Here is a 25,453-nt window from a genome sequence, read left to right on the forward strand (position 1 = left end):
TTGCCGACTGCTAATGACGACATAACAGTATTATTACTAGGCACGTAATTATCGCAAGCGTACACGGACCTCAAAACGTGTATGCAGCATCAATTACATCCGCCAAAAAATGTAAAAACTAAAGCGATAGATCAATTAGCTTCAATATTTTCACTAAATCATGGTTCATAAAATCATCATCGATTTCATTCAAACACATACCTGAATACAGTCCTGCCAGTTACGTAATATTTTTCATAATTATGGTTATTCAAACAACAATATTTTTCAAACAAATTTTTAGAAGACTTCCAGCAAAGAACTTTGACGAACTCCATATCATTTAGCAATCATTTTCAGCATAGAATAATGTTTATAACTCATTAGTTTGTTCAAACCCCTTGTATTTAAGGAATTCTAATTCCCCTTGTAATCTAAGGAATTAAATATCTTTGGGAGACCAAAACGATTTCGAGAAAATAAAAGAGACATAAAAACTTCTTTTTAATGAGCACATAATGTTAACATAATCCAACATTAATACTCAGTTTATGACTGTTGGGAGAACAGACAAACTATGTTCCTTATTCTTCCGACCAATCACTGCTCTTTGATTCCCGATTCCTCATCGAAAATGCAAAAGAGATAAGTACTGAAAATATATACAGCGCTTAAACTTTTAGCAAACCATTTTTTTTAAACCAAGACTCCCCAAAGTTAAGATGCACCCAACTACACTCAACTCTACAGCTACTTTCAACACAACTTTCTGTAATACCGCAACTTTTCACGAAGAAAATTCGCAATATGAGTATACCTGGAGGATACGTTGTTTACAATGAGCTGCAATCCATTAACCAAATTTATTTAAAAATACATCCCTAGTTAATCGTCCAATATTTCAAATCGTTCATTTCACTCTATGGATGGCAAGATAAGACCAACAATACCCAACTATTTAGCTTTTTAGTAAGTTATTGATGTTGTAAATTTTGCACTTTATTTTTCGTTTTATACATTCAATCATTTTAAAATCTTAGATAAAAATTTGGAGTCAAAGTGAAAATTAGACAATAAAGAGAGAGGGGGGGGTAGTCTCCAAGGAAAACCGGTATAAAATACAATACAACATCAGAGAAAGGAAACATAATAGAAGAAAACGAGAAATATTCTAAATTCGGATTCATTCACCATGAATAAATTAAGAAAACAACGAAGGGTTACCTAATTCGCATGAATATTATATTTAATACATTTACTGATACATAGGGAGAGTGATTGAGATGTTAGAAGAAAACTGCGATAGTTACAGAGGCGTTTTGCAGAGAGGTGGGAGTTGATGACAGGCTAGTTAAGTAAAGATATAATGAAAAGATTAGTAAAACCTTTACCATGGAGCTTGGATCAAAAACTTGGTCATTGACACAGGAGAGCAAGCGTAGATAGGAGACGTATGGAGGTGTGGACATGGAGAAGAATGAAACAAATGATACGGACGAAAAGGGAAAAAAATGACGTTGTAGGTATTGTAATACAGAGTATAAAATATAACGTAGAATAAGAGAGAAATTTGGGAGAAATAAGAAGAAGGTAAGGCATAGGTGAATACGGCAGACAGTCCACATAGTTATAGAATGAGTTACTGTATGCTATGTGTATATGTTTTATGGGTCTAAGGGTATTTTTTTCATGTTATTTCGCACTCTGGAAAAGAATAGTGTGCACCCTGGCGGTCTGTCAAAAAGCTACCCTAAACCGGTAGAGATTACTTCTAGTAATGAACTGATAATAAACTGAGAAGTGAAGAGAAACCAAAACGATTAACCCAAAGGTTGGTTTTAATGGGCAAGTGTAGATCTCACAAGTCTATCAGGCCCGTAAAATTCATACATTAACGTGGGAGGGGAAGCCACGGGTACGATTCCATGCTCTGCACCGAGGTAGATAGGTTTCGTTTCACGGCAAATTGTCACGGCAATTCAGGAAACGAGAGTGTCAATCACATAGCTTTTGCACAGTTGGTTGTGCCCAGGGGTATCAACTGAGATTTGAACCCGAGACCATCAAGCAGAAAGTTGTACCCACTCGACGGCACGGTGACCTCAGAGTTAGTTGAATTTAAAAATATTTTTTCTCTTTTTCTTTCCTTTCGCAATGTGTCCACATTCAGTTTATTCATATGGCGCCGGAATATAAAACAAAGAGAACATGCGTCGAGAATCTGAACAATGCTTCTCCCCTATATTGAAACAAATGCCGGGAAATACCTTTCCAGTGTTAATTCAAGACACAATTCGCCACTGGTTCACTGATTCAATTGGATTGAAATGGGAGTGCAGAATTATTGAGCACTGATTTGGTTCAGTGGGCGAATAATAACTGGTGCCTTACAGAAGGAACTAACCATAGAAATAATCTTAAAATGAAAACAAAGTCAGTAATATAGCGAGTCTCGTACATACTGCTGTTCAACATTGAGGGATAAACTCTTAGATTTCCAACGATTCTTGAGACTAAAATTGCTATGGAACGTGTTTGCCTGTTGACGCTCCCCAATCAAAAAGAACACTTTCAGACCATTATTGGGTAGATAAAGTAATAAAAAGTACTACTATGATAGCCAAGGAGACGAGGACGTTCCGGCAAAAGAAAAATCTATTCATACCGAGCATCAATAGTCTAGAAACAAGGGAACGCTTTATCGAAATATACTTTTGAATCGTGCTATTCTATTGTAATAACCTGTGAGAAATAACAGCACCTGGAAAGAGAACGTTGAAAGAACTGTAAATATGGTATTACAGGCGAATGGGTGTGTTTTAATGAACGGATCGTATTAAAAGAAGAAAATCTAAGAAGAAAAGGAGAAGGAAGAAGCCCAGTGAAAACTCCGAAATAATGAAGGGATACCCGAATCGAACGCCTTGAGATATGGTGACCTAATGAAGACAGCCGTGGAGGGAAATGTGAACTAATGATAAAAATTGTCAAATGAAAGATACTTTCTTGCATGAAGATTTTACCCGAAGAAGGCATTGGATAGAGAGCTACATCAAACTAATCACACTATTGATGACAACTACCATTGTTCAATGAAGCGCTAAAACACTAATAACTGCAGTTATGTAGTATTTACGAAGAACGGACCCACGGAATATTTTATCACTTTCCAATGGAAATGATACAAAACACTTGTATTACTGTTTAATTTAATATTATTTATTTCATTATCACAATTATGTCATAACAATTCAATGAAAGAGAAGTTCACGTTTTAAACCCCAAATCGATTTTTTAAACCTTACGCTGAAGCATTTACATTGAATGAATGCAGAATTTTCTAATTTAATCCATCCGTTTATGTGTCGTGAAAACAGCATGAGTGCAATAGTAGTACTTCATTTGATAAAATCTACATGGTTGAATTTTACAAACGACCCCTTGTTTCTCAAGGAGCCATGTCTACCAGGACGTTCAATTTTGCTACATTGTAACTAGTTTATTATTTGCGTAATTTGGGCGACTCATTCCACCTTTAAAGCCAACCCATAGCCATTTTAAGGTTCCGTGCCCTTTGAGCATCAGAGCCGAAGTGAAACTTTTTGCTTTAGATCTAATCAAAAACGAAAGGTCACGAGAAAAATTCCAGGATACATAGTGTTACAGAAAGTTCCAATCGATAAAAACGAAAAATGTGCGACAAATATGATCGAAGAAAAGGATAAAACACATTAAATGAGAGAAAATACAGAGGATTTGACTACCCCGGGAATAAAGTATGTCACAGGAAAAAAAAATACGTGCAAAGAAATATTTCACTCTCAAAACCGGATTAATTACTGAATTACCGAACTTATCTAGTTTGATCCCAGAAGAAATGGTAGCAGATACCGCCCAAGAGGCGCCTACCATATCGTGACATTGAAATACATTTCCACACAATCTTGTCTGATGAAAAAATTTATCGAAATACTTCGGTGACACCATAAACAGAAAAATGCTGAGAATTCAGTTTATTAAAATTCACTATTCGGGGGAAATATTTCGCGAACGTAAATGGATGACTCAAAGGAAAATGCGAGATATACCACGAAGAGAACCACATAAATTGACACTGTGAGACGATAACTCGGTGGCTCGACTGATTAAAGCAAACGGGTGAATCGGGGAGGAATCCCAATTCAGAATACTATCTTTTCGCTTGTAAATCCTTCGTATTTGAATACGTATGCGTGTTTGGATTATGATTACGTTCGAGATTTGTCTAACGTCGAACAAAAACATACAACTTCCGTTCGAAATTACCAAGCATGGAGATATGTATTTGAGGAAGTTAGAGAAACGAAATCAATGAAAAAGATTGGAAACAAGAAAAATAAGGACAATATTCACGCTAATTTTTTCCTTTCAAGTTTTTAATGTGATGATTAAAGGGGACAATACTTCTAAAAACGACAATTGTCGGGTCATGACAACATCGGACAGATCGATACGAAAATGAACGCCTACGAATTCAAACTATTTCAAACTCAGGCTGTAAAAATACAGGAAACAGTCGATGAATATGCATTATTTCATTTTTTATTCCATATTGCTAGAGGAAGTTACTGCTTTTGGCGTGCGAATTAACGATATAGCTGTGGTAAAAGAAACGTGCTTCGAGCTCAATGCATTGACTCTATAGCTTGAGTGAAAGCACAAGAAATTAAAACGAATATTATTATACTGTCTATTAACCGCCAGTAAAATATTTTTCATCCTGCCAACAGAAAAGGAAATGCGCTAAACAATAGTCATCCGAAAACTACGAAAAATAAACTTGAAATCAAATACTTCGATCCAATACAAAATGAGTCATGTAAACAAGTATAGGTGCGACCTATGATGGCTCTATAAAGGAAAAGCGAATCTTTCTTAAAGATATTTCACATCTACATACAATAACCTACCAGAAAGTTGGTTTAATATTCTAGGGCAGATCTCACTCCCAACTAAGCCGTATACCATTATACATCCAAACATTTAGGATGGAGGATAGATTATTTCCCATTCTATTTAATAACAATTTTACTGAGCGTTTTGGATACGGAGACAATTTTACGCCTCGTGACCCGCAGTTTTAAAGCTGCTATGAAATACTAGGCGTGATACAAAATTCGAACCAGGCAGCTAAAATAACAAAGCCTCATGGGAGGCAGTGGCGCATTGAAAAAGGGGCAGGTGAAAGCGCGTGGTCACTGAACCGACTCGCTCGCGAACCGAATGGCTCAATTGGCAGCAATCCAAAGGGAGCGAGTATCACCTCGCCTGATGCATATTTCCAACGGATCACCTCCTCGCAGCAACTGACTGACGGCTGCCGCATGCGTGAGAGGCACACATCATAATTTTTTGATCAAGTACATTCACCCGAAGACTGAAACCTAACGCGTTTTCCTATACCGCCAAAATGCTTACATCCGGGATCATATGGGAACACTTGACAAAACCTTAGGTAAGAGCCAGAAACATGAATTTTCCCTGATGATTGGGGTTAACTTCGCTCTGGATTTTTAAAATGTTCACCAATCTTCTGACTTATCGAAAACAAAAATTAGGAAAAGGAAACTGAAAATACGGTTGATATTTGCCTCCAGTACAATAGTTCACAGGATTTTTTTATGCATTCAATTAGTAAAATACTAACTAATGTACAAATACACTAATGTCACTCTGAAAATCTTTAAGTATGCTGACAAATATATGGCCAAATTATGGTTGATGAGAACTAATACATTTAAAATTGAGAAAAAAATACACTAAATGCGGGATTTATAGGACTTCGCTCCAAAAAAATCGAAAATTCAGGTAAAATAATGAATCTTAGCCATGAGTTCCCAACAAGGATCCTCAATATTGCAGAAATTTTTCAGGCATACATCAAACCTATCTGAACATTAACTTCAAGTTAGTATTTTAAGCGAAATGAACATCTGGAGGTTTGGTGGAATAGAAGGACCAGAAGCTAATAGTAAATCCCCTGCTCCAAGTCCAATTAGTGGCGATGGGCACTTTCAGCTTATCATGCATGGCAGGCTTTCCAGTCATCAAATTTACCGAGCAGAGTAGTCCACCAAGAAAACGAGTTGACCACCCCAACCTGATGATGAAATTTCACCCGTCGCCGAGGCTTTCAATTCGCAATGCTTTTAATCTTTAACTTTTAATTCTAGCCCAAGGGATTATAGTTAACCTCTGAACACAATCAAAAGTTAACGTTAATTGGCTATCGCAAAAGAGACGCAAAGAAACGTATTTAACAGCACATTTTGAGATGGAAATTGTAGAAATAAACATCTATAATATTAACAAACTGAATTAATTGAAGTCATCTACAACCTCCCCTCTGAATTTCCCGAAATAATCACAAATGCTTTGTGAGGGTGATGACCTTTACTGTACTTCCAAACTTAATGCGGTATTTAAATGTTGGATTGCGGTGGCCTACTAAAACACTGAATATATTTTTCCTTTTGTCTAACTCTCCGAAGTCTCGTAAATCCATCTACTTCTGTATTCTGCAAGGCACTCAACCAAGAACGGTAGATATTGAAAGCTCCCATAAAAGAAATGGAGAATAGGGAATGGATTGAAGAGATGGAAATTGGAGTGCGGAAATTGTATAGGTAATAGCAACAATGAAGTTTATTTTCTGTCTTTGAAATAGAGGAACCCCTAAAATTATTTCTTTTGGTATCCCTTTCCGTAATTCTATATTCGAAGGCTGAAGGGTATCCTATATTTGGTTCCAAGCAATATATTTCAACTCAGACCTACACTCACTACCCCAAAATTTGACAGAGTGGGTTTTTTTTAACATTTCCTGTCTGAAAGCAATTTCTACAGCTTCATTTATTCGTAAATCACATCCACACTCACTTTCATTTTCCCCACACCCAAAGACGCATTTTTATTATTCAAGTAAAAGAATTAATAGAATATTATTATTCTGAATTTAATTTTCTTTAACTCGCAAATGAAGTTTCTCAGGGGTAGCCCTCACACCTTGGGGGAAAACTCCATTTAGGATATTAATAAAGTAAGAGAACAAATATTTATATTAGTTGATTGATTAGTAAAACGTATATAGACGGGGATTGGGTTGGTGCGAACGCTATCGTTCTGTCTTCCCACTCTGAGAGCCGGAGTTCGAATCCTGGAGGCGAAAGATATTTTTTCAGTGGTATCCCGATCTCTACCTGAGGTGCTTTGTGGAGGGTGCTTTGTGGAGGGTGCTTTGTGGAGAGTACTTTAAGTGAGTACTCCGTCCGTCGCATTGGACGTTACGCTGCGTACGCATTGGTGCCTTTCGACAAGAGGGCCGACGCCCGGCTTCTTTCCACCCTTCCTTTCCCATCCAACTCTAATAGCGCAAATGACTTTAGCTGTCGATCGACTCCCCCTAAAAACTACTATTACTACGTATAGAGATTGTTATGTAGTAGGTGGGAGCACAAATGAAACGTTTTCGTTTATTTTATCAATTAGAATTAAATTAATTAAATAAAATAAATTAATAATCAGAAAGATTGTCACACTCATGAACTGATTAAAAAATATCAATACCACTGACAAAGTGCACGCAGGAAACATAACATATATTTCCAATTACAAACGCAAAATACTCTAAATATAATTTCAATTAAAAATCTCCTAGCACGACGGTAATACACTCTGCTTGATAATTCCTATGTCATAATGGCCTGATAAGAACTCCGTCCTGAACCTGACGTGGCCGCCTTGGCATTTATTTTAGACGCGCCTGCTTTCCTCGTTTAAATTTTCCGGGAATATTAAAATCCTTATCAACTCTCCAATTCCAAGGTGAAATGCCGTTCCATAGTGGAATTTAAATGATCTCATCATTTAGCGGAACAACAGAAACATTTACAAGACAAGGTGAGATTGTATGATATTATAAGCTCAACCACTGCAATTTCATAAACCTTAGTATGGCACGGCCGTTGAATGAGACACCAACAATCTTGTACGCCGTCTTCTAAATAGACAGCGTAGAACGTATCACACGGATATTGACATGTTCTTTTAATTTAGTTATTGGCGCCGGATTAAACATTTTGCACGTCCCAAGTCATCATCAACTGCTAAAATTTCACACATCCACTTAGAATATTTTTGGACATGCTCACTCGCATACCAAATCAAGAACGAAAAATAAAAACAGGACACGAGAAGGATACCATTCGCAGAAAATTTTAATTTACATTTTCTATGCGCGAGGGGATTTTTCCCTCCATGCGAACCCGCGAGATTTAATGACAACGGCAACCACACCACTTCAGGTTTGAAGGGAAGAAAAAAATCAGAACACGTTCCATTCGAACTGGAAAAGATTCGCCAAATTTAATTCGAGCTGTGCATTTTTTGAGAGAGAGAGTGAAAAAGAGAGAGAAAAGAAAAATGGAGCGAGATTGAGAGGAAGCATCCCCGGGGGAAAATAATGGAGAGAGGAAACAAATCACGAAATCGCAAATATATAAATGCACCACCCTCGCATGTAATTCCACGAGAGATACAGAGAGAAAGAGAGAGATGAAATATCTACAGAAAAGAGAGAAGAAACCTGGATGAAAGCCCAGAGGGCGGGGGAAAAGAATAGAGTGGATTTTTATAGAATCAACTCTACCTAAAACGTGACTCTCCCATTATATTCTTAAATAGACCCCCCATCGTGTCCAACAACGGAGAAGGGACCGTGATTAAGAATGGAGGCACTGTGATTGATGAGGGAGATAAGGGCGTGGGCGAAGGAATGGTGGGAGAGGGTTGGGGTGGTAAGACGGACGTGGTTAGAGACCTCACGCGGCGGAGGGCTAGAGATGGGAATGGTGGCAGCGTCGAGGTTGTAGGGAAGGACGAAGGAGAGGAAGGACTTTAAAGAGGATATGAGAAGCTGTCAGGGTGTAGCGATGGCGACGCCGACGAATATTCAAAAGGGTCCCTCTCCTTGTGCGGGTACGGAAATGCGGCTTTAAAAAAAAAAACCAAATTAAAAATGAAATCCGTCAAGTGTTTATGCGTCTTGTTATGTGGGAAAAATGAAAGTGAGAGCGAGGATGTGGTTAACGAATAAATGGGGAAGCCCTAGAGAGATAGAGAGAGAGAGGTTTCAGACGGAAATACGTAGGAGAAGGGGGAGGTGGAAAGGAAGGGAAATGAAGGAAAAGCCATAAGGATTCCGGAAAGATGTGTGCTTAGTCGGAATGAAACGAAGCATTCCGAGAAATTACGTTTTCAGAGACGAACAGCGAGTGAGCTGCAAACATAATCTCGTTGGCGCTACACACCTCGGAAGTCGAGGTAGCTATGACGCGAGGATAATTAACAACCTGACGGTGGCCATTTCACTCTTGCTTTAATAAAAGCAGCACGAAGAGAGAGAAAAAACACAATTGAACCACCTAAGAACAAACCAAGAAAGCACTGAAAGATTCAAAGACAATTAAGAGAAGGGAATACTTAATGTCCACACTTGGAGATTACCATTAACAAAAAACGATTTATTAAACAATGCAAACAAACTTAAACAAAAGTTTTTCAACATTTTTATCCAATTGTAAAAAAAACACTTGTGAAATGCTCAGAACTGGAAATTTTGACCCCATTATGATTTGAAGTGAGTTGGTTAATTTACATTTGTGATAGACGAGTGGGCTCTTTTCGTAGAGCACCCAATTATAAATCATACGGTGAAATCGATACAAAGCGGGTGTTGTAATAACCTTTTTGGAAATGTTCAATTAACAACGATTTAGAAGCATCACCTTTTCATACACAGTCAATAAACATCGAATAGGGTTAGAAAGACATTTTGTTCAGCTTTTTCCTATAAATACCTAACAAATATTTAAAGTCTCCTTCAATCCGTCCAATAGAAAATTGAAAGTGGATAAGATACGAGCCAATGCGTAGTTTAGTTATATATTAATGAAAATTTAAGGATAATAATTTATAGACCATTTATAGAGAATATCCCTTTAAAAATATGACCAGTGACTTGGAGAAACGATAATGACTGTTCAAAAGCTAAGACTATTTTCTTCATCACAGGAAATAGTTCTATGCCAAGTCTATAAAAAAATCATTGAAATATCTGAGAAGACAATACTATATTACATGCTTTAATTTTAAAGCATTGATGTACAATTATAACACTTCATAAGTATTAATTAGGAAGGCAAGAGAGAGATTAAAAAGAATTCTGATACAAGAACTACGAGCGATGACTATATTTCCTGATGTTTCAATACTTTCAATTAACTTTAGCAATTTTTCTAAAGTTTAATGAAATCGTCTCAAAGTGTGATGAAATAGTGGCAATTCAATCCATTACCCTTGGATTTAAAATTTTTCTTGCAAGTTTTATTTCGTTCCTTTGTAGTATATCCTACAAACAAATGGGAGAGACTCGTTCAAGGACAAGATTTTTCAAAATATACATAATTGACCAATTATCAACATTGATATTGATGATGGTCGATCTGATAAATAAAATGATTTACTCATCTATGCTGAAAATAGTCACAAACAATATTTTATATCATTGAGCAACATTTATATATCCCTTAATGTTGCAAAGGTAGAAAAATATTTGCTCCTTTTTGCACAAAGCAATGAACAAGAAAAAATACAGTATTCAGCCATGAATGAATGTTAAGATATGGAACTATTAACTCGACTAAGAGGGTTAATGCTTTGAATACAACGGATTTGTCAATCGAAATGTAATAACAAAGTACAAATTCACAAGGCGGCATTTTGTCCAACGGTTTCTAGGAAAGAAAACTTCGAGAAGATTAATTATGCATTCCATCAATGTTTGTTTACCACGAATCTAGCAATCGGAGCGATTCGCTTTTCGACCGAAGGGGAACGTATTTTTTAATAAATACAGGAAATGCTAATTCTTTTTTATGAAAAAGGAACAAAATATCAATTACTCATGTTTCGGTTAAGAAGAAATGCAATGCTTCGAAAAATTGTTCCAGGGAACTAAGTTAGCAACAACCTTACAAAGTTACACCATGAATAATTACGCATCCATAAAAGAGTTACGCACTACATTATCGCTTACTCATAACAGAGCAGAAATTATTTCTGCCTATATTAGCCTAGATATTTGATATTCTGGAGAAAAGCAAACAATTGTTTAACGATATATATTTCAAATGTAATCAAAAAACTCGATTAGTACTTGTCTACTTGAATAGACGGCATGGGATTCATCTTAGTAACATTTTACCTTTACGGTTAAATGAACACACTGTAATCAACCAAACCCAATATTTTAACATACAATAAATGAAACTGTTGGTTAAATCGACTGCTTCAATCCTAGGAGAAATAATACGATGCATCGATTCTACAGGATGTAAATCATACAAAGTTTCCATTTATTTTTGCACCACTTCCGTCTTAATTAATACAGTTTGTTTAATTGAAATGTAATAATTGTGAACTAGTTTACCGAAAAAACATCTGCAGGAACTGTAAATAATTATATTCGTCTCTTTAATCAACACCATATACTTTCGAAGTTTCCGCAGATTGCACTTTAAATGACCTCGAGATTTCTCTACCGTGACACGAATCAACGAAGTTATTACATTCGCCAATCCTTTCATTATTCTCCTTCATATACAATTTCCTCTCCGCGTCTTAGTTGAGTGAATCCTCGAGAATCTCATTTCCAGCTACGTTACCTGAATTTCAATTTCATAAGACTTAACCTGGTCCAATAACATGTTATTGAATAAAAAAGAAACCCCTTAAACACCGAAATTCAATCAACGAAATATCAAGTAAAATGTATTATGTGATGCCAAATAATCATGGATATTGTACATACTCCTATATTCCGTTGACATGAAATAAACGGAGTATTACATCAATAATATCTGGATTAAGTTAGAAGAAAGACGGAAATAAAGATATACCAGATTATTTATTCGTAGGTAAAACAGAATTAAGGGAAATTAATAAAAGAAATTCACAAAAAATAACCGATTTAAAAATTTATGTCGATATTGGGCGCAAGTATTTTCGATGAATGCAACCTTGCATATTTTTTCCATTGTATTATTGAAAAGACTTTCGTGGAATAAACTGAGAAATAGCATGAACTCCAAAACTAGGACGGTAAAAATTTAATCATGGACATGCCACACAATCTAGGAAATGATATTTAATGTTTCTATTTAATATCAAGTAACATTCTGCGTGAAAAATCGTAGTCATATACAGCCTACAGCAAAATAAAATCACAATAGTAACCATAGCAACTCCTTACATTGGGTAAAATTCCATATTATATGTCCCTTTTCAAAACCATTGACTAGAATTATTATTACAACAAGGATACAGCTATATTCGATGTATCCTCCACATAAGGTAACACACAACACTGATGCGTACGTTATGCTGCATAACACAAAGGCGCCAAATTCTGTGATGACCTCAGCGAATTGATTTTTGTATCTAACTGGTTCCGTCGTTTGCTAACAGATGGCGGTAAACTCAAGGTTCAGCGCTAGCGCCGCACACTGGGAAGACGTGGAATATCCAGCGAGTGATAAAAACTGTCACTGCATAGCATCCTTTCAAAAAGTGAGATCATCTAATCCCAAGGGATTTATCAACAGATTATTCGTATCTGGTCGGCTGATAAAATAATAAAAGTTACAACGATTTTTAAGGCTATAACAGACAAAACATTAGTCAGCTTAAACCACTACATCCCTACAATAATGCAGAAAACCAACCCATTGCCCAAAAGGCCAATCTCCATTGCGTTTAAAAATTGTAACTTCAATGAAAATTTAAAATATTTCATACGATTGACCATTAAGACACCCGTGTTACGCAGTAATTTTGGCAAGCAATCGAATTCTATTTGCAAAGTAATGACAAGATCATAAATTTTTATATTTACGCATAATTTTTGTAAACTATAAACAATATTCCAAAATAAAACAATTACCCTAAAGAAAAAACAGCATTATTCGAATGTATCGTACAACAGAGTATTTGTGCAAACCAATAAATACGACGAAAAATGCAATACAGATAACACAATGACATAATCCATTACTGACAGAAAGGTGAATAGACTCGATTCAAGACCTGTCTATTAGCCTTAGAGACTGTACCGTGTGTCGTGCTTCATAAGTGCTACCGTTGATATTAGGTGATTGGCATCAAAACACCATAATCACCTATACACGCAATTTATATTATTTTGAGTTTTTATTGAATAGTAAATAGGCTATAAAATTAATTCATAAGAATTCACGGACGCCGCACGTGTCCGCACACGAATGTACCGCTACCCGAAAACATCACTTTGCCACGTCCATTAAGCCATAAATCATTTGAAAAGGAAACAATTTAGGTTTGCGTGCCTGACGAGGTTAGCTGCGAATTTAAGTCTGCCCAAGGTCAAGGGGAGAGCAATTTTTGAAACATGAAGGTAAACTCAAGTAGCGAAGATGTCAGCCAGATAATTATCGATCGTGGAAAAATATTCCGAGTCACAGTTGGATAAGAAAATCATTCATACTAAAGCATTCAAAAATCTGCTACAAAAAATTGACTACCTGTGGTCATATATTCCAAAAAAGTAAAAAATATTATACAACAGGAAGTGCTAAAATTTTGACACTTGAATATCAAAATTAAATAGAAAAAAAAATGTCCAATCAACGTCGATTACATTTATTGTTATAGCACCAAACTCTACAGCTGTAAAACAGTTATAGTTCCAACGCTAGGGATTTTAAGGGAATTTTTGTGAATTATCTTCCTATTTTCAACTGGGAACGCCTATGCCAAAGGGTTCTATATACCCTCACTATATCAAATGACAACTATTAAAAATAATACGCATTATTTACCAAAAATACTCAAAATAAAAATATTTAATACGAAAGATATTTACGCAAAGAGCCAGTAAAATAAGAATAAATTAATCTTTCAAAAATAATCCTTTCTTGTACCTGAAGATAGTTTGATGAACTGAAACGCGTTGTGCGTCACAAATACATATGTGAAAAAGTGCAAATTTTGTTTTTTTTCATAATGACGAACTTCCACTACATCTCGCTTGAATCTGTTGAATATATATCAAATATAACTTATATATTGGAGGAATATCATGGTATAATAATAACAGCCAATCAAGGATAGCCTTAAACATGAGTTAAGTAGTGATTAATAGTTGAAGAGAGAGATTTTCTCTATCCCTACGTCATTGGCAAAAATGAAGCACAGCTGTTATTCTGGGGCCTATTAAAGTAGAAACCCAACATCTATGTTGAACGAGTGATAATAATAAAAAAACGAGAATATGGTTACTAATTAAACGTAGATTAGACAAAAGATACCAGCTGAGCTTTAATGCATCTAACCCTTAAAGCCAATACAAGAGCAGAAACAATACGAGTCATTCTGCAAGCATCGATTCTTATGAAAACTCCTATTAGCAAATTCAAGTAAACACCAAAACTCTGTTAAACACTTCCATTCTCAAACACTACCTGAAATGCGCTGTAAAAAGATGGGAGATGGTTATTATGCCCGCTAAAATTCGAGGTCAGAACGTAATCTATTTATGCAAATTTCTTAGAAATCGTGAGCGCTAGCAATAGATCTACCTGAATGGGAAACCGGGAGAAAAGGTTATCTCTCAAGTTTACAAAGGCGAAAGGAGAATTTATCGCTGTGCTCCAAAGGCCACTGAAAGAGAATTGCACTCGAGGGAAATCGCTTTAGTCTCATGGAAAAGAATACAATTAAAGCTTACGGAAGAGCGTTGGCTTAATGGTAACTTCTGTCACTAGTTCACACGCCATAATAGTGAAATATATGATAAAGAAAAAAAGGTATGACGGAGTAACCTCAAAACGAACGTAAAATACTAATTTCAATTAAAGGAGGGGGCCGGAATATTTCAGGAGAATACCACTCCAAAAGAACTTTACCAACAATACACCAGCCCAACTTACCTGGAAATGCAACTGACTTACCTCCGGCTATCGATGAACACAACTGGACAACAACTGGAGCGATGAATACGGATTACGGTTGTTCTATTTCTTAAACTTTGTTTGATATTTCTCGGAAATGAACCGTTTTAAAACATATAATTCTGACAACTCAATATTACAAGAAAGCATTATATCAGATTCAAGGTCCAAAAACGTATAATATTGAATAAATTAACTCAATGAAATAGCTCTACATCTTCTAACAAACGTATATAATGTACCCCAAATGAATGCTCATTCAAATGTGTTAGAAAAGATAATCATTAGCCAAGAATGTAAGTAAAGAATGGATTACGTATTCAATATATAATTAACACCGAGTAAAAAAATTAAAACAAATTTCTTAAGTTTAATTTAATCAGTAAATTATCAAAATTATGAAGAAAGATGTAGTGAAAGTTGTTCCCATTCGAATCGAACCGATTGCCTAAACCCAGAAATTAATTCCAAGTACCATAGGACACACACAATTTGAAATGGCACGAAAAATTCTTGACCTGCAATGTAAACAGCATAATTCAACACAAGTTAATGAAGAACCGCATCACATCATTTCCGCTTATGGTAAATCATACGTAAACCAGGTGCGGAATACAAAAAAAGCATGGAATACCCATATCATTTAGAAAAAAAATTCTTAAAAACAAATGCACGAAGCAGATATCAAACAGCATATTTTACGAGGCATAACCTTGTTATTATTTCAGCCCATGCATGGTTCAACCCATTCATCCGGTTTCTCCAAATTATTTTTTTTTCTTGGAGATTCAAGCAAAGATTCAAAAGCAAAGGTAAAAATCATTAAGTTTTACTGCCGCGATGAAATTTTCCACCAACGAGGCTATTCATAAGTATCACTCCCCATGAATCACACAGAACATCACACAATTAGCTCCGTAACCAGCACCGTGCGAAGCGATTGCGACGGAAAACACGGCAAGCCGGATTAAAGGGAAGCCCGCCTCGACCATAAAGAGTGGTAAAGGAGGGCCGACCCGGAAAAATACGTACATATATATCAGCTAATGGAGTGGTTAAAGGCTCGGCGCACAGTCCATGCTTGTGAGCGGGCAGCAGCCAATGAAGAGTGGTGGGCAGAGGCGACCGGAGAAATTGGCGAGAGTTAATGGGGGAGGGGAGGCGTAAGAGTGGAGGGGGGGAACATAAACATCCGAAGGAATTGAAAAATGAAATGAAAAATATGACAGAGGTGGCGAAATTGAAGGCACCACGTTCGTGTGAGCAGATACGAAGCTCAGATCACAAAAGTGAGTACATCGGTAACAAAAATTTTAATTGATATTTTCGTTCAAATGCAGCCAAAATGTTTCGAAATATTGAGGGTTTCGAACAGACATCCCAATATTTTCCAAATTTTATTCACTTAGGGCAGTTAATTCACTCAATAAACACGTGTAATTTAATATCTTTTCGGATTAGCTGATATAATACGAGGACCGTCAAGAAATTAAATTACGTTTCGGCCAAACGTAGCGGTGGGTGGGGCTAGATCCATCATCTTGGTGTTTGAACGTCCGTACACTCATTGTGTATCCTGCTGTGGTAGTGTACAGACTATGGCTCTTCTCCTTTGCTCAATGCGAACTGTGAAAATTTGCGCTTATTTTTGCTGAAGATTTGGGCAATAGAAAATCCAACGACTTGTGAAGTGCGATTTGTGATTACGTTTTTACTAGCAAAAAACCACACGCCAATTGAAATTCTAGCTTAGCTGAACTTAGTGAAGTGTACGGATACAAAATAATGAGTGAAAGCGGATTGAGGCAGTGGTGAATTCAATTTAAAAATGACCACACCAATGTTCACTACAAGGATCACAGTGGCCGATTAAGCCTTGTGACAGATGAACTTAAGGAGAAAATTAACGAAAATATTCGTAAAACTCACCGATTTATCTCTTTCCAGCGATGAAAACGTGCCTTGCAACACAGCTCTTTGACACTGACGCAGAGTTACAAGTTGATGTAAACAAGTGATTAAATTGTACGGCGGAAAATTTCTTCATAGACAAATCGAAAGGCTTGTGTATTGTTATGATAAATGCCTCATTTTGAAAGGCGACTACGAAGAAAAATAGTTTTAATATGTGCCTTTCAAATGTAGATAATAAAACTTTGTCCTGTCACTATCTGCAGGTTTTATTTCAAAACGTAAGGGACTTCCTGGACAGACCTCATATTATTTAAGATCTGAAATTTGTTCAATTAAAACTTATTAATACGACTGTGAATTAATTGTGATTAAGTCATCACTTTTTCAGGAATTCTCACTACAGAAATGTAAAAGAAATCAGCAAGCTGATATACCAATGTTTTAAGTCTTTACATATACATTTGTGCAGGAAAAATGTGGTGTCAGATTTAAGTCAATGTTAACTCTTAACCGCAAATTCGAATCAGGTTCATGAGAATGTTCCATTATTGAGTGGTTTAAAAGAATATTTAATGATGATCGGGGAAAAATGTCAGAAACCAATCCCTCGGGATAACATGCTCCTGGGACGGGCTTACACCCTTTGTATGCAGTTTGACAACAGCGAGAGAATACCCAAGATAAAGAAAGCGAAAGAAAACTTTCGGAATAAAAATGAAGCGAAGAATAACATGTAGAGAAATTCAGAAAATGAAACACGAATTCAAGAAATACCTACGCAAAACTGACCGTTGGGAAAAATGACAAAGAGAAGGACTGTGGAAGGAAAAACGAAAAATGACACGGAAAACCGAAGAAGAAATATAAAAATCGCAAGAAATACAAAAAAACAACTCGGCCAACAAGGGGAGAAAAGAAATACCCGTAGGGAATATAACGACAAATTGAGAGAAAGGAAATTGACAGCGAAAACAGGCGAAGAAAGAGTGGCCAAGAGGGATTAGGAAATGCAGGAGAAAAAAAATAAAAAAAATAAGGGAGAAAAGAACTTGGAAGAAAAAGACAGAGTGGAAGACGATATGAGGGAGAGGACGGAACGCGGAGGGGTGGGGGGAGAGGGAGGAAAGAGGGAGAAGAAGAAAAGGAAACAATAAAAGGAAGAGGGGAAGGGATATTAATACACTTCTGGGGAATGAAAGGGCCGACTGACAAAAGACCTGACAAAATGAGTGAGAGCCACCTACCGCCGCAGAAGAGATCGAAAGAGCGGATAAGAGCGAAAAGAAAGTGTCTGGAGGAAGAAGGGAATTCGTATATAGGAAGGCGGGGGAGAGCTTTGCAGATGACGGAGAGAAATACACTCGAGAGTAACCGACTGTGAAGGGAATAAATTCAGACGAGGAGGAGAGTTTATTTTTAAACAAATTCCTCTTGAGTCTAACTTTTGAGAGATAAAATGGAGCCAGAGAAAGAGTCTGGATAGTAAGAGAATTAGATCGGCAACTCAGTGGAAGGGAATGATTCTCAAGAAGGTCGGAAGAATGAGAAATTTCTCGGACGCAAATGCACGGCCGAAGTGTACTCAGGAATGCTCGTGAAAAGAACTGAGGCGCAGGGGATATGAGGACGATAATGAATGGAGGAATGCCATAAAATATACTCCTCAGCCCGTCCCCGGAGCAAGGAGGCAGAACAAAGCCAAAGACAATATCAGAAAGAACACGCGAGGAAACGTTTCCAGGGAGAAGACAGATGACGGTAAAAAAAATAAAACTGTACGCAGGAGAAAAGTGGACTGTTTCCTTAGAGCCAAATCCATAATAACAACGCAGAAGAATGAAAATACCAACCTTTTTAACTTTTATAAACACTCTCTTGGGCTAATTTCTGGAACATTTTCATAATTTGCAAATGATTAGTCAGGTGAAATATCGTATGTGGAAATAAATCCAATTGTATACGCATACAGTGAAGAAATGTGCCCGATAATACGGTTACAACAAAAAATTGTTTTCATGTCAACCTTGCAAATAGAGGAGAATGTGTTTAAAAATCTTAATGAAGTGAAAATGATGCTTGATTATCCACTAAATATGCATTCTGTTTTATGTTTCACGTAAGATCCTCAAGTTATGTCCAGCTATTATGTTTATTAAACGAAACTCCACGAAAGCGGAAATTTCTGGTGGCTTTTGGGAAGATAAAGAAAATGAACATTTTTTTTTAAGCTTAATGATAAAAAGCCCTGGGTGGTGCGCTTTCCTGGCCATTAAGTTGAAACTAAATTAAAGCAATTATAAGACGCTGGATATCAAGACTTGAAAAATCAAAATAAAAAATAATACGGCGGTTATCTCTTATTAAATCTTTAAAAAAATACCTCTCCAACTACGCAATACACCAACATAAACACAGGAAAATGTTTCTACTTTTAATTGGGTAACATTTCGTTAAACACTTCGGGACTTGTTTTACGTAGAGAAATTCCGCAATATTTGAGCGAAGCATAGAAATTCTAACCTTGAAGCTTACCAGCTAAAGCATTGATAATAATGTGAGGAATATCACCGACAAAATTATCAGGGAAAAAATTGGCAAAATCGCATTTTATGCAAACGAAATCCCTCTTTACCTTAATTGAAATAATACTAATACGTGCAATATTATCATTAAATTAGTAGAAAGGATCAGATTATTAGTTCGTCATGGTTTCTTCTCCTACAGGGAGCACGAAGATTCAGCACGGGACGCCAGAGGCGTGGCGAACATGGGATCCAGGCGGGTTACACTGCCAGGCAAGGCGGGCGAGAAGGTCGTTCAAAGCGTTAGCATGAAGCAGCCACCAAGCGAGGGACGGGGCGTTAAGAGGAGGGGATCTTGCGGCACGAGGCACAAAGAGAGCGAGAAAGAGAGAGAGAGAGAGGAAGGAAGGACACTTACTTTCTTAAGGATGACCTGTGGCGTGTTGGTTATATTGTGCGCGTGGTGGAATATGTGTTCGGCGGTCGCGGGGGTTGGGGTTGCCTGGTGGTGGAGGTGGGGTTGCCTGGGCACTCCGTCGAGGGCGGTCGCCTCCCTCTGCTGCGGCGGCGACGGGGGCGGGGGCATCGTGGGCGACGCGCGGCCGCCGCCACCCCCGGGCACTCCGCCCTCCTCCGCGTCCTCCTCGCCGGGTCCCCCGAAGCGGGACTTCTGCGTCAGGTGGTCGGGGGTGCAGGGGGGATGGCAGTGAGGGGAAAGGTGGGAGGGGGGAGAGGAGAGAAGAAACTAGGCGTCATTTTACGGGGCGCGAGGAGCAAATCGACAGGTCGGTCTACATATGCCCCCTACATGCGAGGCTGGGGGGGTTTACAGGGGGAGGGAAATTACTTTGCTGGCTTACGTGAAAATCAACAGGGAAGGGGGGTAACACAATCAACTGGCTTGAATGACTGGAAAGGTTACAGGCGTACTGGGAAAAGGGACTCCTGGACACATGTCAACTCTGGACGGACGGCTGTCATGCATTCGGGAAGCATAAACACGGCCCGCAAATGTCGAACTCCCAACATCCATTGATACATTTCGAAGCTTAGATGCATCCCATATTGGCGTGACATTATGGATCGTCGCAGCATTACGGCAGAAAGAAATAAGAATCAGCAGGACCCACTTCTAACACAGTAATCTTCAAAGCAGTTTGTCAAACCGGCCGCAAAAATAGGCATAATCGAGCAGCGGCCTGGTATAATGCCATTATGAATAACTTTATACAATTCATGATATTAAAGTTATTACTTTAAATTTAGATTCTAATACTCATATTCAGCAATTACTAAAGATACTACCATCAATGATCGGTTTAGATCCTCCTAAGTTTATAAACAGAATAGGCCAAGAGAGAGAGAGAATGAGTTAACTAATGTCAGAGCGTTTTCTGATTGCCTAAGCCACTTGAAGTCAAAGCCGGGAAGGAAACTAAATCAGTCCCACCAACATACTTCATAGTAATTAACATCAATAATTTATTTTAAAGAATCCAACTTATGCGTTCAAAATCTTCGGTTTTGATTTCGGAAAAAATCGCAAGAAATATTACATTGAATAATATTTTCAAATATGAAATGTCATGAGAATATAATTTAACAAGTATACATAAAATTGTCGAAATTTGTACGACGGATTAATTTGGCGGCCAAGGGAATAAAGTCTCTAAATAAAAAGGAAATAAAAGGAATAGCAGATGGAATTGAGCTATCCAGTTTTGAAAGAAAATCGGTGTAGGTAAGATCAAACTCTTCGTTGAGGGGCCCCAATCCCATTTGCACTGTAAAGTAATATGTTAGCGACTTCAGAAACTCACTTCTGTTGTAAGCTTGGCCTTCATCAATACCAACTGACACTGTTTACCTCAGCATCGTAATGAAGACAGCCCTCATCGAAGAATGCACGATTCTAAGTAAACCACAGAGATTGTTAGATTTTTATTTTTTTTACTGGAACGGGTTGCTGCGATCAGCTGACAGTGTTTTCGGGTCTTGTTGGGCACGAAATTTAATCTACCAAGAAGTACTCTTTCCTTTGATAAAAACGATGCGACGCCCTCGAAACGCCTGGAATCCAATTTGCCTTCAATGATGTGGAATCCGGAAACTCATTTCACGCTAGACGCGAGGTCTATAACGTTATAGTCTATCAAGTTTTAAAGACAAAATACCTCCGTGATGAAAACATCCGCACAATACCGTTGACCGTTCTGATATATTTTGCACTCGTATTTAAAAGGGTCAAACTGATTTTCATAGCATTATTGCACTGACATTATAATGAAAAGTTTTAAAATATCTTTTAGAGCTGCATTTGGCATAAGCTGAAGATATTTTATAAAATTTCAACAAAAAAGATCTTTCTGAAGTTTTATTTCTATGCCAGTATCGACATTTCATATGCTACAAAAGTATATGCCATCTGGAGTACGATGTAGTTACAACTTTTTAACCGAAGATGTAGACATTATTCGTAATATTTTATACAATTTTGGACGGTCTTGAAAATATTTATGATTTAAGGGCAATAAGAACATTTGTTCAGAAATTTACCACACATTTTAGTTCTTAGCTCTGCGTTTTCCAGATTCTCGTCATTAATATTTGTTATAAACTAAAGTAAATTAATGAGCTACTATAGCGAACACTCCGCCGTTATCATTTCTAAACTTCAGTTGGCGTAGTGTGAATTCTACTTAAGAGATTATTTGCATTATAAAATTACTAGATCTTTACCGAACTTGTAATTTATGTTTTTACAATTCCGCACTGCTTGACAATATACTTTTTTAATTCGTAGGTTCTGTGGGCATCATGGTGTATGCAGTATTTTTCAGTTAATGAGAGAATGAACGAAAATTGGAGATATTGATCAAAATCTTAATAGGGGACCTCGTTACCTTTGCTTATACATCTAAATACGTAAAATACTAGGAAAAACTAATATGTGAGATAGATGAGGCCGCCACTTCGTGGAATTCCATTGTAATAAAAGGGAAGTAACACAAAGGACTTTACGTTTCCACGGAATAGATTTTTATTGCCAACTAGTTTCACTACGCTGAAGCATCTATATCATACTAGTCCCGATGATCCTACAGTACCATTCCTGGCTCATCACTACAATGAAGTGAAACTTGCCAGAAATTAAAATCTATTAAGTGGAAACGCAGTCTTGCTAATTAATCACCTTTCAATCATTAATATTGAAAATTGCAATGAACGAAAAATTGATAGTTCGAGATCAATATCCTTCTTTCTAGCTTTCTAGGTGAATGAGGTGTCAAAAACATCGTTCCTTCAACAGGTTCTTCCCGTCTCCTTCGTAACACCTCATTTGATAACTAAGTTCTGTGAGGTAAATATCCTATTAAATGTAATCCCTACTCCTAACCACCTCATCTGACTGTATAATGAAATATTGTATCAATACAGCTTCATGCTGTGCACTCGTAAAGAAGCTCAAACCAGTGCATTATATACTATAATGGTACAAGAATTTCAAAATAAAAAATCATTCGACATGGCCGGGGTTCGTAGCGGGATCCCTCGGTGTCCGGCCGAGTACTTTAGCCTTTTAAGGAAGACCAGAAGGCCTCGGGAGCTTAACTGGCTAACGTTTTCGCCTGGATATGAAGGGATCCGAGTTCGATTCCCGGTCAAGGCGGATGATTTTTACGCTTTGGATTTCTCTCATCGAAATACGCAGTAGCGGATGACTCCGTAAAAACTTACTGCCACGGTATTTCCGCAGTTTCTTTGACTATTATAATTGTTATTAATTCAAATTTTTGAGCAAAATAACTGTTCTTTTCATTCATATTACCTTTGATACATTGAAGTCTACATTACTTGTAAGGTATATTCTTATTTAAACCTTGAGGGCGTGACTTAAGGATTGTTCTAATTCAACTGTAATAAATTACAAACTTGTTCATGTTCAACAATGCCACCTTCAAAACCATTTAAATAATTATAAATCACCACCAGTTGGCTTTAGCTGTTATTTATTGGCAAATACTCGTGCTTTTGGCTGACGTATAACCAGGAATCAGTTAAGAGGGACATTGGATAAATGTTCTAAAATGATAAGAAGCAAAATATAGAACGAGCGATGATGAGCTAGATCCAAAATATTTTTTTTATGACGGTTCGGTGACATTTCCGAATCTCCCAAGTACAAAAAAATTACAAACAACGATTCTGCATTTTTGACCGCGAAAGAAAATATTATTTCAATGTTTTTTTAAAACCAAAGAGTAATTAAAAAAAAACCTCTTAAAATTTCGAGTCTGCAAAAGACCCTAAGGGTATACCCCAAAATTCACTCGTGCTATCTCAAGGGACGTCTGCAAAAAAACCTTCCTCCATTAGTGAAGTTTTTCAAGCGAGCAACGAGGGAGTTCGCAGACCACAGTTTTCGCACCAGCGCACCGTACCCAAGTTAATTTACCGGCATTGACGCTATGGGTTATCGAGAAAATTCGAGATAATTCATGCTCTGGGCTCTCTCGGGTCAATATATTCCGAGATTTTGAGGGCAGAAAAAAAGCGGGCACTCAACAGGGGTTTCTTGACATATATCTGCCGGGGTTATTAAGTTATACAGCGTCGTCCTCTCCTTCCCAAACATAATTAGAGAACTTAAAATTAGTGATCATTGTCCGTTTGTAAAAAAAAGGGGATCGATTTAAAATTACCGCAACCTTTGAACTGAAGGGCAACGGATTTTACCAAATTATTCGACAATCTACCATTTTCTAATCCGAGAAAGTGAGTTTCGATTAATAGGACCACAGGCGTAACGAAGGCTCCTGGAAATTGAGAAATACAGGAGCACCATCCAAAGACAACAGATTATTGATATCGTCCGAAATATTAATTTTTTAGCATAGAAAACAAATTATTGCCTCTAAAAACCAGCAATATATGCATTATTTAAAATGTGTTAGGTACGCCCAATATTGGAAGGCGTCTTTTTACAAAACTCAGTAATCATGAGCCCAGATTTTTCCGTCAAACTCTTAATTGAATTAAAATTCGACACGTAATGGAAGATGAAGTTCGGCGCCCATAAAATATTATGGTGAATCCTGTTTTTCTCAATTTAGAATTATTCTGGGAAAGCGCAGCGACCAAAAAATATGGTGACATTCAATCTACTATGAATGAATTTGAGCAGTGGATTAACCCATGTGGCAGAAGTATTCATGCTTTGACATCTAGATGTCTGCGGCCACATCGCTACGGTTCACATCGTCATCAGTCATATAGTAATCTTCACTAAACACTACAACACTAAATTTATATCACATTACTTTCCACCGAAACTTCAATGCGACACCCAAACTTTAGCCAGTGCGTAGGAATACCGCGCAAGAATAAATAAATGTTAATTTAATTACATAATTGCAACTTAATATTGATTCCTTTAGTCACAGGTGTATTTCATTAGCTACAAACTAGAAATTCGAATACTCAATACACTGACTACGAGGCAAAGGTAACGCAAATAGTACCAGTGGAAATTATAGGGCCTTCTGTTTAAAAAAGCGTTAATTAATTACGAAGAATGCGGAGTCGGATTGTCAGAATATTCCCAGAATCGAGGAGATGCCGTTTTGCTGCGCCTCTAATTAAACTCAGATGCTCCAGTGATTATTCTTTATATGCGAAACGCACAATGGGCGATAATTAAAAGTGACTTTAGAGCAATCGAAAATACATCCGTCACCGCTCCAGTGACAAAGCGGGGTATTCCTCCCAACCCTTTCGCAAAGGGTAGGGATACCGTCAAACAAAAGCCCGTATCATAGTGACCCATTCTGGAACCTATTTTGGATGAAAAACGAAAAAAAAGCCCTGCGTATCCCAAGAGGCATTTAGAAGCAAATAGCGCTGCAACGGGAGACAAAACCATTTTTATTTTTACTAACGATCCATGATTCTCAG

The 25,453-nt window shown here is 37.2% G+C and overlaps 1 protein-coding gene across 6 annotated transcripts in view; it reads right to left on the reverse strand.

Moving 5' to 3' along the window:
* dlg1 (discs large 1) overlaps positions 1 to 25,453 on the reverse strand; it is a 745,269-nt gene that overhangs the window by 316,072 nt on the left and 403,744 nt on the right. For 5 of the 6 annotated variants that reach the window (XM_071595636.1, XM_071595639.1, XM_071595637.1 and 2 more), the window contains exon 5: positions 19,917 to 20,168. The exons of the other annotated variant lie outside the window; for it this stretch is intronic. In XM_071595636.1, coding sequence (XP_071451737.1) covers positions 19,917 to 20,168 — 252 coding nt within the window. The remainder of the gene's footprint in view (positions 1 to 19,916; positions 20,169 to 25,453) is intronic. 6 annotated transcript variants of the gene reach the window in all.

Source organism: Hetaerina americana, unplaced genomic scaffold (assembly GCF_022747635.1).
Source record: "Hetaerina americana unplaced genomic scaffold, ioHetAmer1.1.p SCAF_7, whole genome shotgun sequence".
NCBI lineage: Eukaryota > Metazoa > Arthropoda > Insecta > Odonata > Calopterygidae > Hetaerina > Hetaerina americana.